Genomic DNA, 18,718 nt, shown 5'->3' on the forward strand with positions numbered 1-18,718 from the left:
TTGGTCACATCACAGGACACTAATGCTCTTTTCTCCCCCCTCTTTGCCTCCTTTCCTTCTTCTCGCCTCACTGTCTTCACCATGTACAACCCGCACTCTCGCTTTTAACAATCTCATCCTCTCCTCTTCTATTCATTTTGCCCTTTGTCTTCCTCATCCTCTCTCGTTCTCACACATCGCCCTGCTCTCTGTCTCCTTCTTCTTCCTGTCCTTCTCTACCTCCTTGTTCTCATTATCTCACCTTAAACCTAACTGCCATACCTTTCCCCATCCCCCCTTTTCCTGCTACTTGTTTCTTTCTCTGCCTTCTCGCCTCTCCATTTATCCCCCTCTTCTTACACATTCTTCCTCCTCCACTTCTCCTCCTCCTACCTCCTCTTCACTTCATCTCTCTCTCTTGCCCTCCACATATTTTCTCTTCCTCCTCTCCATCCTTTTACCTCTCCTTTTTCTCTCTCCCACCCTTCTCCTTCCCCCATTCCTTACACCCCACCTATCCACCTTCTCTTTCTTCCACCGTACTTATTTCTCCCCCTCTCCCACCTTCTCACCATTCTCTGTCGACTCTCCTTACCTCTTTTTACATGCCTCCTTGTCTTCCCCCTCCCTCCAACCCATCCCTCCCCTATCTTTCTCCTCCTTCCCCTCTCTCCCCTCTCTTCTTCCCCCTACCCCTCTCCCCTCCAGATTCCAAGCAGAATGGCGACGCAGCCAACGCAGCCCTGGCTAACGAGGACTGCCCCACCATAGACATGGTACTTGGGGAGGAGAGGAGTCCTGCTGCTGGGGGTCTGGGCACCGGCGGGAGCCGTGAGCGCTATCCCCATGACCGCGCCTGCTTCCTCCTCAGTACCGGAGAGTTCCGTGCTACAGACGGCAACGTGAGGAAAGGTACGCCCGGGTCAGGCTCAGGGTCAGGGCCGGGGTCAGAGCCGGGGTCAGAGTCAGGGGCAGCGCTCCGCCATACCCAAGGGTTCAGTAGCTCGACACTCAGCAGCTCAACACTCACTGTGTGCTCATGACACTCCCATACACATATGGCACATACACACACAAACACACAAACACACACACACGTACAGAACTATACACTTCAGAGCTGGTTCAAGTACCTTAGGTCAAATACTTTAATTAAACTCAACAGTATTTGAGGTGCGTTTGATTCAGCTTTGGGTTTGCTTTTGGAACTATTCTATTGGTTCCATCGTACCAGGCAAACGTAATAAAGTGTAGCTCTTGGAGGAATTTGGCTTCCAATTACCACACACAATTCCCACATACACACACACACACACACACACACACACACACACACACACACACACACACACACACACACACACACACACACACACACACACACACACACACACACACACACACACACACACACACACTACGGAAACACCAGGTAGTTCCCTGCCTCCTCTCCTCTCCCCTAACCCCTCCCCCTCCTCATATTCCTCATAACCAATCATTTTGACTGACAGTCACAGACCCCACCCACAATATCCACATGCTGTTTTGAGCTGTCTCACTCTCCAAACCTTCCTATATGAACTGGGCTCTGCCACATTATGGCATGAGTGAAATATCAATGGATTGATATTTTGTTGGCCCAGTTCCCACATGCTGTATTCAATTCCATTGGCACCCCACGTCTACTACTGTACATCTAAATGTGCTGCGGTGCTTTCCATTCCCGTTTGGGACGCTTGGGGTTGTAAAATAACATGTAGGTATTATTGCCAGAGTTTGGTACATATCAATACAATATCAGTAGATATCAATAGTGGTCCATTGTAGCTCGGACGGTTGAGCTCGGCGGCTTGCATCGCCAGTATAGTGGGTTCCACCACCCATACGCAAAATGAATGCACACATGACGGCATGTCGCTTTGGATAAAAACATCTGCTATATGGCATATATTATTACTCTATCATGAACCATATCGCTTTTCGACACACGGGCACTTTTACACGTTCTCTATTTCAACCCACCAGGTTTAGGCTCTGTTTTTTTAATCTTTCTTCAGCTTTAATGCACATTTTCACAGATCTGTACAGTAAGGTCGCTGACTGAATAGCTATCACACTGCATCTGGCTGTCAATCTGTCTTCTACTGCCTGTGGTCATGCTGTCTATCCTATCCTATCCTATCTATCTCTATATCTATATATCTATCTATCTATCTATCTATCTATCTATCTATCTATCTAAGTATGTGGACACCCCTTCAAATGAGTGGATTTGGCTGTCTAAGCCACACCCATTGCTGACAGGTGTATAAAATTGAGCACACAGTCATGCAATCTCCATAGACAAACATTGGCAGTAGAATGGACTTACTGAAGAGCTCAGTGACTTTCAACGTGGAACCGTCATAGGATGACACCTTTCCAACAAGTCAGTTCGTGAAATTTTTGCCCTGCTAGAGCTGCCCCGGTCAACTGTAAGTGCTGTTATTGTGAAGTGGAAACGTCTAGGAGCAAGTGGTAGGCCACACAAGCTCACAGAATGGGACCTCAGAGTGCTGAAGAGCACAGCACGTAAAAATCATCTGTCTTCAACTCACTACGGAGTTCCAAACTGCCTCTGGAAGCAACGTCAGCACAATAACTGTTCATCTGGAGCTTCATGAAATGGGTTTTTCATGGCCGAGCAGCCACACACAAACCTAAGATCACCATGCCAATGCCAAGCGTCGGCTGGAGTGGTGTAAACCCATTGGACTCTGGAGCAGTGGAAACGCGTTCTCTTGAGTGATGAATCACGCTTCACCATCTGGCAGAGAACGCTACCTGCCCTAATGCTTAGTGACAACTGTAAAGTTTGGTGGAGGAGGAATCATGGTCTGGGGCTGTTTTTCATGGTTTGGGCTAGGCCCCTTAGTTTCAGTGAAGGGAAATCCTAACGCTACAGCATACAGTGACATTCTAGAGGATTTTGCGCTTCCAATTTTGTGGCAACTGTTTGGGGAAGGCCCTTTCCTGTTTCAGCATGACAATGCCCCTGTGCACAAAGCGAGGTCCATACAGAAATGGTTTGTCGAGATCGTTGTGGAAGAACTTGACTGGCCTGCAGAGAGCCCTGACCTCAACCCCATCGAACACCTTTGGGATGAATTGGAACGCCAGCTGCGACCCAGGCATAATCGGCCAGCATCAGTGCTCGACCTCACTAATGCTCTTGTGGCTGAATGGAAGCAAGTCCCCACAGCAATGTTCCAACATCTAGTGGAAAGCCTTCCCAGAATAGTGAAGGCTGTTATGGCAGCAAAGGGGGAGACTAACTCCATATTAATGCCCATAAGGACGAGGATCAGTTGTCCACATACTTTTGGTCATGTAGTGTATCTCTCTATCTATCTATGGATATATCTATATTGTGGCTCTCATTCTGCGTCTCATTTATTGGTCATGCTTTCTTCCTCTTTGTCTCTCTCTCCTCTCCACACCCTGTCGGCTTGCTATCGCTCCACCCATTCATTCATCCTCCTCTCCCCTCCATGCTTTCTCAATGGACATGCATGCTCTTTTTCATTTACCTTGTACCACTCACCTGCTTCTTATTTCACCTGACATCCCCATGGTTCTACCTCCAACAATCCAACCCCTTCCACCCGCCATTTTGAACCGCCACCTCAACCTCAACCTAAAACGAACCCCCCCCCCCTTGCCCGGCCTGCCCCTGGCGTCCCCGATCCCTGGCGTCCCCGATCCCAAATACACTCCTCTACAAACCCCACTCCAACACTCCCCTCACAACAAACACCAGACGCTGCAGCGGCCAGCCCGGCATCCCCCCCAGGAGAGGAGTGGTTCAAGCCGGAGGGGCCTCTGCTACAGCAGGACCTCAATGCAAACTCCGCCTCCTCCTGGATCAAACCATAGTGATACAGAGGTAACACAAAAGACACATACAGAAGTTTGGTTGAAAGCACAATGAGCAAAAACACAGTAACATGGCAAGTGTGCATCCACACACACACACGCACATGCACACACAAACACACACAAACCACATCAAAGCACACAAACACACACACAAAGTAACATGGTATCCCCCCCCTCCCCCCACACACACACACTCTTGAAAGGTTGTATGTTTAAGAATGCATGACAGTTAATTGCTTGTTACAGTAAAGCTTTAAGGTTTGGTTCAACATTTTCATGGTGGAATATGGTCCTAAGTGTAGGTTGGGAGCGTAAATGTGTGTGTGTGTGTGTGTGTGTGGGGGTGCGTGGGTGTGGGTGCATGTGCGTATGTGTGTGTGCGCGTATGCGTGTGTTCGCGTGTGTGTTCGTGCATGTGTGTGGGTGTGCGTGCGTATGTGTGTGTTCGCGTGTGTGTACGTGCATGTGTGCGTGTTTGTGTGTGTGTGCATACAGTGCCCTCCTGAATTATTGACACCCTAGAACAACACTGTTGGAACAAGAAAAGTCAGTGAAAACATGTAATTGTTATTTATCAGCTTGACCTTACACTCAAAATATCATATGAATCTGACCTTTGAGTTAAAATTATTCATAGAAAAACATTTGTCATCAAGAAATAAATTTTTTATTCAAAAACATGCATGTCACAATTATTGGCACCCCTGCATTTAGTGCTTTGTGCGTCCTCCCTTTGCCAAGATAACAGCTCTGAGTCGCCTCCTATGATGCTTGATGAGGTGGGAGAACACATAGGACGGGATTTGAGACCATTCCTCCCATACAGAAACTCCCGATCCTTCAGAGTCCTTGGTCCTCGCTTGTGGACTCTCCTCTTCAGCTCACCCCACAGGTTTTCAATGGGGTTTAGGTCAGGGGACTGGGATGGCCATTTCAAAAGCTTGATTCTATGGTCCGTGAACCATTTTAGTATGGATTCAGAGGTATGCTTGGGATCATTGTCCTGCTTGGATGACCCAGTTTTAGCCTCCTGGTAGAGGCAGACAAATTTTGGCCTAAAATCTCCTGGTGCTTGATGGAGTCCATGATTGCCTTGTATCCTAACAAGGTTCCCAGGGCCTTTGGAAGTAAAACATCCCCACAACATCACAGATCCACCACCATACTTCACAATGGGAATTAGGTGATGACCATGCATGACCATGGCTCTTTTTACGCCAAACCCACCTCTGGTGTTTGTTGCCCAAAACCTCTATTTTAGTCTCATCAGACCATAGAACCTGGTTCCAATCCAAGTTCCAATGGCATTTAGCATAGAACCTGGTTCCAATCCAAGTTCTAATGGCATTTAGCAAGGCGCTTGCGTTTGGGGTTTGGTGACAGCAGAGGTGGCAACCCTTCCAAATAACTTGTTGGCATGGAGGGGGTGTTTAATTGTAGTTTTGGAGAGTTGGTGGCACCAAGATGTAACCGTCTTTGGGAATTCTCAAAACTGTGATTCCCTTGGAGTATTTTCAGGCTCGTGGCTATCTTTTTTTTATAGCCATTGCCTGATTTGTGAAGGTCAACAACCTTTAATCTCATTTCATTTGTGTGTTCTCTGGCCTTTCCCATGTTGATGGATGACTAAGGGAGTTTAGCCAGTGTGTCACCTCATATTTATACCCCAGTGAAACAGGAAGTCATGGATGGACCACTTAAGACTTCCCAAATAGTCCGATGAAGTTAAAAATTAAAATATTAATCGGAACATACATGAATTAGATTTTGTTCATAAGAATTTCTCGGGGTGCCAATTATTATATATATATATTTTTTTACAATTCTAACTTATTTAAAGGTCAGAGTCATATGATATTTTGAGTTCAAGATCAAGCTGATAAACAACAATGACATTTTTTCCCACTGTCTTTTTTTCGTCATATTTACCGAGGGTGAGAATAATTCTGGAGGGCACTGTACATCAATGTATGTTTGGAAATGTATGTGTTTACATCTCCCCACATTTAACACAGTTCGCCACAACTATGGCTTAGCCTTTGGTCAATTTCATTCAGTTCAACTTCTGCACTTAACCTTACATTACACGCGCACACACACACACGGACAGACAGACGCACAACCTTTAACCTCCTTTTCTGCTCTCTGGATGACCCCAAACCCCCCTCCCAGTCCCTGCAGACCAGTGTAGTCCTCTGTCCCTCTCTCTCCCCCACTCTCTCTATCTTCTCTCTCTCTCACTCGACCTTCTCTTTTCTCTCTCTTGCCACCAAAACGCCACAACCGTTTTCCACTGAGGGGGGAGATAAGGTGCCCTGAGCGAATGGGGTGGATTCGACCTACATGACTCATTGGATCCAATAGAGGGAGAAAGAGAGGATGAGAGAGAGAGCGGAAGAAAGAGAGGGGGCGCTGGGCTTAATTGTGCGATGGGAGGCTAAATGGCGTTATGTAATGTGATGTGAGCGATATGATGGCCACCTCCCTACCTCCCCCTCCTCATCTCCTTCCTTCCTCCCTCCCTCCCTCCATCCTTCCTTCCTTCCCCGAGACCTCGTCTGCAATCTCAGCTCCAGCCTCCACTCAAATTCACCGTCTCAGAACTCTACTCCTCCGCACACACAACACACAGGATTTCCCACCACATGTACTTGTAGCCTACCCCTCGACTCCCCGTCTTCGAGCCCTGTTACACACCGTAAACTGAACCCTTCATGACCCATTTGACCAATTAAGCCGCTACGCAACGCTACCAACATAACACAAGATTCTGAATGGGAGTGTGTGTGTGTGTGTGTGTGTGTGTGTGTGTGTGTGTGTGTGTGTGTGTGTGTGTGTGTGTGTGTGTGTGTTTGGCTGTGGATGTCCCTCTGTCCGTCGGCTAGCGCTGTATGCGTGCGAAGGTGTGTGTGCGTTTGTGTGTATATCTGTGTGTTTGTGTCGGCTGCGATGCTAGCCCTCTGTTCTCTGCTGTGCGTGTGTGTGTGTGTGTGTGTTAGGACCACCATGGAGAGGGGTAGGGGTGGGGTTGTGAGGGGGGCCATGTCTTCTGACGTGTCTGTTGTTGTTGTCTCCCTCCTCAGGTTGTGTCGTGTCATGCGTTTGTATGTCGGCTCTTGTTGCTCTGTGTTACACTTGTCTGTTTGTCGCTGTCCTCTCCCCGGTCTCTGTCTGTCCGTCTGTCGGTTGTTGTGTCCTGCGTTTTCCTTTGTGCTCCCGTTGTTTTCCTTTGTGCTCCCGTTGTTTTCCTTTGTGGTTTTGTGTTGCCGTGTCCTCCTCTTGCTCCTGTGGCTCTTTCCTCTGGTACGGTCTCCTCTCTCCTTACTCAGAGACACCTGTACAACTGTCCTGTTTAGCAGTGTACCAACAGTCACACAAACAATACACAAATCCAAGGTACTGTATAATCCACACACAATTGGAGAATTCTGAAAAATAAACTGTGACTCATTTAAATCCAGATGATTGGACCAAATCAGTGTGACCATGTTTGTCTATATAAACTAGTAGCAGAGTAAAGGCCACTGGTGTGTACTGGTTCATTTCTTGAAGTGAAAGCTGGTTACTTCTCACTCTTTTCTGGAACTGACCTCCACTCTGAGGTGACCAGAACATTGTTTCATCACAGTACCAGGGGGGAGCCCAGGCCCTCTGTGCTGGTCCAGGGTCAGTCCATTGGACCTAAATCCTCTCCATTCTCCTTTATAACCCTAAATCAAGACTGACTCTGGATCATATCTATGCCTGCTCCCTAATCCCCAACCACCACAAATGTCCCTATACGAGTGGCATTGACTCAAGATGTCAAGCTATCGTAGTCTATACAGCAGTAGATGTATGAATGTCAGTGGCTGGAGTGGGGGATGCATTTGGCTGTGCTGAAACACTGTTCCCAAGTCTAGTGCTTTTAAGGTGCGCTTCAGTCCTTTAGTGGGAGAGCACAACGTCAGGCTAGATCAAAACGTAGAGGTCTAGTCTAGATACTGTACACACTTTGGGACTGAAAGACTTACCGGCACTGGGCACCCCTCCACACACGTAGTGTTACACGCAGACAGACTGGCAGACAGACTGGCAGACAGACTGGCAGACAGACTGGCAGACAGACTGATTTACTGGCAGACAGACTGATTTACTGGCAGACAGACTGATTTACTGGCGGACAGACTGATTTACAAGCAGACAGACTGATTTACAAGCAGACAGACTGATTTACAAGCAGACAGACTGATTTACAAGCAGACAGACTGACAGACTTACAGACTTACAAACTTACAGATGGACAGACAGACGGACAAACAGACCGACTGACGGACCAACCATCAGACAGACACAGTGCTACGTGCAGTGCCAGGTAAGTGACTGTAGTAGCCGTACGGTCTGTGGTGACTAGCTGACTGGTGTTAGTGGTGACAGAATGTGTTGAGCCACAGCCCCTGACAGCCCTGTAATAATAATAACAGAAGCTTCCTCCACACTCTAAAAGCGAAAAAAGCCATCCTCCAAAGGCGCCCCAAAATGGCTGCCGGCCTTCCGCTTTTAAAGTGGGATATAGTGCTTTAAACCTCCCCTTCTTCCTCCTCCTCCTCCTCCTCCTGGCGCTTCTCCATTGTTTCTGTGCCCGGAGTGGTTCTGCTGGTTTATGGCTTTATTTTAATGTGGTTTATTTTACGACGCGTGCAGCTTTGACCTCTGTTGACAAATGCTAAAGTGCAGAGGTCAGGAAAGGTTAAAGCTTGGAGGGTTGGGCACCTTACGTCTGTTCCCTGCGTCCCAATATCTGCCCTTACTCCCGAAGTGTGCGCTTGTTCACTACCCTCATGGATTTAAAAGAAAAAGATTGGTATGCCTAAAACATATGGTGGAAACTCTGTCTAGAGCAAATCCAATGGTTACACAAGTCCAATGCTTTTCAAATGCGCTGGGGGAAAGCACAAGCGTACACTTCAGGAGAAAGGACATATTGGGAAGCAGCCTTTCTCTCCCTCTGTCTGTAATACTTTCCTCTGATAAATATTGTATAGTGTAATAGTGTAATTGGTGTGTTTTGAGGGTGTGTGTCGATATTGTGTTGTGTTTTATGTACATGTGATGTGTGTATAATTTGTTTATTGGTGGTTATTATTTTCTTGTCTGTAATGTACTGTGGAATATATATATTTTTCCACCTCCTTTCCTTCTGTCTTTACCGCTCCTCTTCTTTTCCTCTCTCTCTCTCTCTCTCTCTCTCTCTCTCTCTCTCTCGCTCTCCCCTTTCTCCTTATTTCCCACTGTTGCCAAGGAAACAGTGGAAGAGAGCATTCTGGGACTTTTGTGCAAAGCATTCTGGGTTAGATTATTAAAATGAATGATTGCATAATTCTTTCACTTTAATAATGTGTCAAATGTGTTGCACTATGTGTTGTAAGTAGTCAAATCCGATAATACTACATGTGGTCATCAAACCATGCTCCCACGATGCACTGAGTTCACGTTGTATCATTATACTTTTTTATTCTACGCTCTTTGTTTATCATTTTAGTGTTTTGCTTTTTATTCTCATGTACTATTAATTCTAATGTATTATTTGTCGAAAGACCTCATCAAATCCAGAAGTGGCCTCTATCCCTATTAACCCTAGACAGACTGATCCGGGACCAGGGTGAATCCCCTTCCCTAAGGACTCCTAGTGGAGCAGAGTGCCTTTGTCCTGTAAGAGCTGATCTAGGACCAAAGTGTTCCCCTAGGGCTCTTACACCGAGAGCAGCTTGAGTGGCACTTACAGCCTGTCAGGCTCTGCTTTTAAAACACTGGAGTAGTCCAGGGTTGCTTCCGAAATGGCACCCTATTCCCTATGAAGATAACTACCCTCTATGTGCACTGGTCAAAAGTAGTGCACTATATAGGGAATAGGGTGCCATATGTGACTGGAGTGGGTTCGTTTAGAATCTGGGGTCCGTACAATTCATCTCTCTCATGTGCGCTGTTCCAGTTGATCTCCTCTACCATTGATTTCCCCCCGTAGACACAAAGCACCACCGCCATTAGGCTGCTACTCTCTCTGTGCTGCACTCGGAATCATTGATGGACGGAAGGAGATGCCATTCCACAATGGTGTCCTCTCTCTCTCTTCCCCTCTCTTCCCCTCTCCCTATTTCTCTCTCTCTTCCCCTCTCTTCCCCTCTCCCTATTTCTCTCTCTGCTTCTCACTTTTCCTCTCCCTTTTTCTCTTTGACACTTTGTCCCCCCCCCTCCCCCACTCACATTTTAATTAGCAATCTCATGACACCCATTTTGTTATTTAAACCAGGCTGTCTTGATAATCAATGGCCTTTTAGAATGGACTTTGATTATTGGCGGCAGACTTTGCCTGAGGTTTGCCTCAGGATCCCTGTAGGTCTATATACCTGGGTATGTGATGCAGGGATGGTAAAACTGCAGATTAAAGACAAAGATAATATTGTACTTATATTGCTAATATTGACCATTGAGCAACAACTAATACAAAAAATAAATCCAATGCTGTACATGACCATATGCGCTCAACCCCCCTCGATCTAAATCAATAGGATGTCTTTTAGAATCAGCAGGTGAAAATACTGTCTGCAAAATCAGGCAGGCACGATTATATATTATGTCAACACATAGACTGGGATATACTGCATGTGACAGTGACATAGAGTCCGCATTATGTCAACACATAGACTGGGATATACTGCATGTGACAGTGACATAAGAGTCCGCACTATGTCAACAAATAGACTGGGATTTACTGGTTGTGACAGTGACATAGAGTCCTGGAGGGTGTGGGTCTGTGCATGCTTGTGTATGTGTGTGTGTTATTTATTGTCCTATCTCGGTCATTAACGCCAACATGGAATCATTTCTACTGTATATACTCTGGTTATCCTATGTATATACAGAATATATATGTGTAACATACATCTATGGGTTATGTTCATTGTAGCAGTGTTAGTACAACAAACTGTTTCCTGATTCTTAGATTACGTCCAATATTACCATAATACTAAACTAACCCTTTTCACCTCATAGAATATATCTTTCTCTGTCTGTCCTGTCTCCCCCCCCCTCTTTCTCTCCATCTTACTCTTTTACCCTCTCTCTTCCACCCTCCCCTTTCTCTCTCTTCTCCCCCCAATCTCTCTTTTCTGCCCTCCCTCCCTCCTCTCTCTCTCTCTTTCACCCTCCCTCCTCTCTCTCTCTCTTCCACCCTCTCCCTTTCTCTCTTTCTCCCCAATCTCTCTTTTCTGCCCTCCCTCCCTCCCTCCCTCCCTCCCTCCCTCCCTCCCTCCCTCCCTCCCTCCCTCCCTCCCTCCCTCCCTCCCTCCCTCCCTCCCTCCCTCCCTCCCTCCCTCCCTCCCTCCCTCCCTCCCTCCCTCCCTCCCTCCCTCTCTCTCTCTCTCTCCTCTCTCTCTCTCTCCCTCTCTCCCTCTCTCTCTCTCCCTCTCTCTTTCTTTTCCACCCCCATTCTGTCTCTCTCTCTCTCTCTCTTGTTCTCTCTCCATCATGTGCCACTATCAAGGTACATGCAATATGCATTAGGAAAATAACAGTTGGATTAGATTCTTCAATCAGGAGGAGATGTAGTATGTTTATTTATTCATCTATAGCGCCCCTCTCCCTCTCCCCATCGTAAGTAATGTGTGTTCTGCATGTGTGTTCATGTATGGTGTCCATGTGACATAGCAGAAAGCTGGCCGTCTAGGCCTCAGCGTGGTCTCCTATGAATCAACTCCATGTTCTTTGGGGATAAGGTGTTTGTGTGTTAAAACGGGGTTCAGTTTGTCATGCTATGTCTAATACATACAGATTGTCTACTGTATGTATGGTTACTGTGCCAATTGTGTTGTCTGTCATACATCCATAAATGTGAAAAATGTGTTTCAAATATTGCCTCGGGTGATTACAAATCTACATGTTGCTTCGTAATGTGACATAACAATAATCAGCAAATGCAAATATATAATATTTTGTATACAATATATAATACAAAAAAGTGGGAAAGTAATAAGAAACATTTATGCAAATTAAGATATTTAAACCTATTGAAAGAAAGTGTACTATACTTTAGCAGTTTAAAACAATGTGCAGTATATGCATTTATTTAATACTACAGTGATAGACACTACAGTGATACCACAGTGATACTACACTAATACCACAGTGATACGATACTTCAGTGACACTGTACTACAGTAATACTACTACAGTGATACCACAGTTGTACTACAGTGATACTGTACCACAGTAATACTACTACAGTGATACCACAATTGTACTTCAGTGATACTACAGCACACATATGATTGAACTCTATTGCTACAAAGGTATCTACTGCACACTACTGGAGTATATAGCCTATACAGTATCTGACAACTACCTGAGCATGCATATGTATTTACATGCACTACCAACGATCCAAACACTAGACGTACTACAAAATGGCTGCCATAACAAAGTATATAACAACTCTGATATTGGAAACCTTATCTGCATGTGGATTTGCACTGGGGGAAATATTTGCCCCCTTGTACCCCCTTGTTTCCCTCAATCCCCTCCCCCTCTCAGACTAACTTCCATGTTCCGTTCCATCCCATCCCCAGGACATCCCCAGTCATTGCACCTGCGTAGCATAACTAAAGTTTGACCTGAGGTACGTACAACCGACTAGCTTCCTGCCCTCCTCCTCTGTAATACAATCTTCACACTATCAAGCCGATCCGAACCATACTGAACCATACTGAACCATCCTGAACCATACTGAACCATACTGCGCTGGCTCACAAATCTTATTTTCACATTGTCCATTCCAGCTGAGTTCCAGCGACTGTAGTGGATGCGTAACCACTAACCAGGCCAGCGCAGTACAGCATGGTTTGGCTCGGCTCGGCTCGGCTCTGTTTGGCTCGGTAGTGTGAAAAGGGTACAGGAGGAACGAGCTGGTATGTCACGGCTTTGGCAGGAACAGTGCCGTATTCTGCTGCATTAAACAACCAGCCTTTGCCATGAAGCCCTGTAGAGTGGCGCGAATGTGTTCAACCTGATATATGTACGGATTTAATGCAAGAACGGAGTAGAATTACAAATCTAAACGTTTTTAATAGTCTGAGATCTAATAGCATTGATCATCTTTGATAGTGAAGCAAAATGCATGTTTCCCAAGCTAGAACGCTTCGGCAATTGATATTGTGTGACCTCACAACTTCTTGGCCAAACTATAGATCGCATACCAGCAGGCCAGCTTCAATTCATCTTGTTTTATGGCGTGTGTGTGCGTGTGTGTGGGTGCGTGCGTTCGTTTGTTCGTTCGAGTGTGTGTGTGTGTGGTAGTACAGTATGCATTTGTGTCAAGAATTAAGCTATGAAACAGAGTTAAGTTCTCCAGAGTGCTAATCAAACAATAGGAGTTCCTGATAAAGACAAAAAGAGATCATATTTGTACCGTTAATTGGCAAATGTATTATTATTATAATTATTATTATATTATTTAGCACTCTTTGTTGATATTTATGGTTTGACATTTTTTTTGCGATAATTTAATGAACCATTTTTGCTTGTACTTCTATCTCTCTCTCTCTCTTTCTCTCTGTCACCCTCTAGTTGTAAGGTGCATGTTGCATGGCGTTTTGGGTGCTGTGAAGGAGGTGATCTGGGTAACGTTAGATGAACAGTATGGCTAATGACTATTGGCCAATCAAATTGTCACTACCAACCACACATTCGCCTATCTATCCATTGTATTTACACACAGCCTAGTTCTAAGACATTATATAGGTCCAGGAGTTTTGTCCAGACCACCTGATCCGACCAAGAAATTCCCAAGGCTCTAGTTCAGAGTTATATAACGAGGGCCCAGAGTTTTCCCCAACCCTGTGACCTGACCAAGGTAAGCCTCCCGGCCCTGACTCATGACATTACAATTCAACAAATGAGTCATTACGCTTGGTATGGCTGGATTCCGTCCAACGGTCACCAGCCGTTACCAAAGGCTACCAGTGTTTACTCATGGTTACCATGTTGTTCTTTCCCACCTCAACCTCTCCTGGGCAGGGCCTTTGTCCCTATCCCGGTCCTGTCCTGGTCTCAGTGAGCTGAGCTAAGCGAGGCTTCGTTAAAAAAAACATGTCATTACTGTAGGACACGATAGGCAAACTGGTTGGGGGGGTATCGAGCTCAATCAACCCCCCCCACCCCCACGGCTTGTGGAACCCTGCGTGCACACACACTCTTCCTAACACACTCTTCCTAATCAACTAAGAGCTGCAGGGCTGGGATTGATGAGGGCTGTTACAAGGGTCGACGTCTTGAACACGAGAGTTTGAATAGAGAAAGACCAACAGCTATGCACTGTACCTTTGAATGATAATCATGTGTGTACTGTACCCTACACCTAAAGTAATGCTAGTCAGATCCATGTGTAAAGATATGAAAACGGCAATTCATGCTAATGCATAAATATACTGTAATTAGAGAGTAGACACATGCACATATATTTACACATCATTCATTTGACACATTAACAGTACATGTTGTGAATCCAGAATCCTGGAAATGACTGTACCCTCAAACAGGCACACAAACCATTAAAACACACACACTCTCTCATCACACCCACTCGGCCAAAGAGGAGTGGTCAGGTTGTGAGGAACACGATGACCCAGATCTGTCGCATAGCTGTACTACCCGGGCAGTATTACTCAGCATGCCTCCTGTTCACAGCACCAGCCCATGACTGGGTGGCTCCTATAGGCTATGCATTAATGTAAGAGCCTGGCGTCAAACTGATTGACTAGCTAATTCGGTCGCAACAACATTAGCCCAGTGCTCCCCAACCCCAAACCTGCCCCATCGGTGTGGTGTTCTAAGTTCTAAATTCCAGACAGAGGCACACTCTGTTTTCTGGAGAGGATGGAAGTGCAGTAATGGTATTAACACCTGGTAATTGTGATAGTAATTCAGCGTTGTATTATTTTGTTTTGTGTTCTTTTCAGATTTTGTATTGTTTGTGATGACCCATGTTTTGTCTCTCATTTTGTTTGTTGGTTTGTGTCACTGTGAGGAGAGGGATGGGAGCCTACAACCTCTCCCCGTGCTGTTGGTGACTATGGCCCAAATTTAATCAACTACAGATATTGAAAGAAACCGCACTACCTGCAGAAAACAAAAATCAGCATAGGCCAGCTTTCGTTGCATTTCCTCTGGTGACCAGCCTTCGTTGCGTTTTCTCTGGTGACCAGTCTTTGTTGGGTTTTCTCTGGTGACCAGCCTTCATTGTGTTTTCTCTGGTGACCAGCCTTCATTGTGTTTTCTCTGGTGACCAGCCTTCATTGTGTTTTCTCTGGTGACCAGCCTTCATTGGGTTTTCTCTGGTGACCAGCCTTCATTGGGTTTTCTCTGGTGACCAGCCTTCATTGGGTTTTCTCTGGTGACCAGCCTTCGTTGGGTTTTCTCTGGTGACCAGCCTTCGTTGGGTTTTCTCTGGTGACCAGCCTTCGTTGGGTTTTCTCTGGTGACCAGCCTTCGTTGTGTTTTCTCTGGTGACCAGCCTTCGTTGGGTTTTCTCTGGTGGTTTTCTCTGGTGACCAGCCTTCGTTGTGTTTTCTCTGGTGACCAGCCTTCGTTGGGTTTTCTCTGGTGACCAGCCTTCTTCGTTGCATTTTCTCTGGTGACCAGCCTTTGTTGCGTTTTCTCTGGTGACCAGCCTTCGTTGGGTTTTCTCTGGTGACCAGCCTTCGTTGGGTTTTCTCTGGTGACCAGCCAGTCGTTGGGTTTTCTCTTGACCTCTGGTGACCAGCCTTCATTGTGTTTTCTCTGGTGACCAGCCTTCATTGTGTTTTCTCTGGTGACCAGCCTTTGTTGGGTTTTCTCTGGTGACCAGCCTTTGTTGGGTTTTCTCTGGTGACCAGCCTTCGTTGTGTTTTCTCTGGTGACCAGCCTTCGTTGGGTTTTCTCTGGTGACCAGCCTTCGTTGGGTTTTCTCTGGTGACCAGCCTTCGTTGCGTTTTCTCTGGTGACCAGCCTTCGTTGCGTTTTCTCTGGTGACCAGCCTTCATTGGGTTTTCTCTGGTGACCAGCCTTCGTTGCGTTTTCTCTGGTGACCAGCCTTCATTGCATTTTCTCTGGTGACCAGCCTTTGTTGTGTTTTCTCTGGTGACCAGCCTTCGTTGTGTTTTTGCCAGTGACCAGCCCAATCTGACAAGGTAAAAATCTGTCATTCTGCCCCTGAGTAAGGTAGTTAACCCACTGTTCCCCGGGCGCCGAAGACATGGATGTCGATTATGGCAGTCCCCCGCACCTCTCTGATTCAGCGGGGTTGGGTTAAATGCGGAAGACACATTTCAGTTGAATGCATTGTTGTACAACTGACTAGGTATCTCCCTTTCCTTCGTTGGGTTTTTGCCGGCGACCAGACTTCGCTGTGTTTTTGAGACTGATGACCAACATAAGCTGGTCACCCGCAAAACCAGCATCAAGTCACATTATGCTGGCTTGAAAAGGAATTTATAATTCCTATTGGAATCTAGACTAAATTAGTGATATTCAATAATTGGACCATTCATTCATTCACTCACTTTCTATGCAAAAATGTAGATATTGAAACAAACAATTCTAAAGACGGCAATAGAGCATGCTGGGAAATATGATAAAGATGGGTGTGGTTTCGGAGACCAGCTGGACCAGCATACACACAAAGAACAGGTTCTTCAGGGGTTCTTTGTCAGGGGTGATGTGTGTAACACTGCATATCAGGAAGGGTTCACTACTGTTGTGATGGTTGTGAAGAACCACCATGTTTTCCGTTTATGCTATAAAATGCACTGTTAAAAGTTTGTTATTTTACAGTACACTACAGGCTACTGCTTGCAGTAAAAGTAAGGTAAACAACAAGTTACTCAAGTTTTTCTGACAAATGATTATAATAATAATATTTTCACCTTTATTTAACTAGGTAGGCTAGTTGAGAACAAGTTCTCATTTACAACTGCAAACTGGCCAAGATAAAGCAAAGCAGTGCAACACAAACAAACCAGAGTTACACATGGGATAAACAAATGTACAGTCAATAACACAATAGAACAATCTATATGCAGTGTGTGCAAATGTAGTAAGATTAGGGAGGTAAGGCAATAAATAGGCCATAGTGGCGAAATAATTACAATTTAGCATTAACACTGGAGTGATAGATGAGCAGAAGGTGAATGTGCAAGTGGAGATACTGGGGTGCAACGGAGCATAAAGAAATTATAACAATATGGGGATGAGGTAGTTGGGTGGGCTATTTATAGATGGCCTGTGTACAGGTGCAATGGTCGGTAAGCTGCTCTGACAGCTGATGCTTAAAGTTAGTGAGGGAGATATAAGACTCCAGCTTCAGTGATTTTTGCAATTCGTTCCAGCCACTGGCAGCTAGAGAACTGGAAGGACAGGTGGCCAAAGGACGAATTGGCTTTGTGGGTGACCAGTGAAATTTACCTGCTGGAGCACGTGCTATGGGTGGGTGCTGCTATGGTGACCAGTGAGCTGAGATAAGGCGGGGCTTTACCTAGCAAAGACTTATAGATGACCAGATGGGTTTGGCGACGAATATGAAGCAAGGGCCAGCCAACGAGAGCATACAGGTCGCAGTGGTGGGTAGTATTTGGGGCTTTGGTGACAAAACAGATGGCACTGTGATAGACTACATCCAATTTGCTGAGTAGAGTGTTGGAGGCTATTTTGTAAATTACATTGTCAAAGTTAAGGATTGATAGGACACCCTCGTAAAAAAGGACTATGTTTGGCAGCATGAGTGAAGGATGCTTTGTTGCGAAATTGGAAGCCGATTTTATTTTGGATTGGAGATGCTTGATGTCTGGAAGGAGAGTATACAGCCTAACCAGACACGTAAGTATTTGTAGTTGTCCACAGAACCGTCCAGAGTAGTGATGCTAGATGGTCGGGCGGGTGCGGGCAGCGATCTGTTGAAGAGCATGCATTTAGTTTTACTTGCATTTAAGAGCAGTTGGAGGCCACGGAAGGAGTGTTGTATGGTATTGAAGCTCGTCTGGAGGTTTGTTAACACAGTGTCCAAAGAAGGGCCAAAAGTATACAGAATGGTGTCGTCTGCTTAGAGGTGGATCAGAGAATCACCAGCAGCAAGAGCGACATCATTGATGTACACAGAGAAAATAGTTGGCCTGAGAATTGAACCCTGTGGCACCCCCATAGAGACTGCCAGAAGTCCGGACAACAGGCCCTCCGATTTGACACACTGAACTCAATCTGAGAAGTAGTTGGTGAACCAGGTGAGGCAGTCATTTGAGCCAAGGCTGTTGAGTCTGCCAATAAGATATTAAGGTGTTATTGCTGTAAGATGGCAGTTTGCTGCTGAATGTTGGTTACTTGAGACTATACCCAACTGGGGGTTTGAACTGGTTGTTAATGACCTGAATGACCTGCTAACCCCACCAGGTCTGTGGGCATAACAGAGATTGGCCACAGAGAAACAACAAATGTCAGTACATATAAGTGTCTTATATCGACTGAAAGCTTAAATTCTTGTTAGTATAACTGCACGGTCCAATTTACGGTAGATATTACTGCGAAAACAAATGCCATGCTATTGTTTGAGGAGAGCTCCTAACAACAAAACACTTTTTTCACCGCGATAGGTTTGATAAATTCACCTCTGAAAGTGAAATGTGTACATACATTCTGAAATCTTGCTCTGATTTATCATCCAAAGGGTCCCAGAGATAACATGAAGTGTCGTTTTGTTAGATAAAATCATTTTTCATATCCTAAAAAGGTCCATATACAGTGCCTTGCAAAAGTATTCGGC

The 18,718-nt window shown here is 45.7% G+C and overlaps 1 protein-coding gene across 3 annotated transcripts in view; it reads left to right on the forward strand.

Moving 5' to 3' along the window:
- The window catches only part of LOC112259162 (potassium voltage-gated channel subfamily C member 1), a 100,717-nt gene that overhangs the window by 62,628 nt on the left and 19,371 nt on the right, over positions 1 to 18,718 (forward strand). For 2 of the 3 annotated variants that reach the window (XM_042327244.1, XM_042327245.1), the window contains exon 3: positions 688 to 891. In XM_042327244.1, coding sequence (XP_042183178.1) covers positions 688 to 891 — 204 coding nt within the window. Of the gene's footprint in view, positions 1 to 687; positions 892 to 3,778; positions 4,027 to 18,718 lie in introns of those variants that run through there. The other variant, XM_042327247.1, reaches the window with a different exon arrangement.

This window comes from Oncorhynchus tshawytscha, linkage group LG09 (assembly GCF_018296145.1).
Source record: "Oncorhynchus tshawytscha isolate Ot180627B linkage group LG09, Otsh_v2.0, whole genome shotgun sequence".
Classification (NCBI taxonomy): domain Eukaryota; kingdom Metazoa; phylum Chordata; class Actinopteri; order Salmoniformes; family Salmonidae; genus Oncorhynchus; species Oncorhynchus tshawytscha.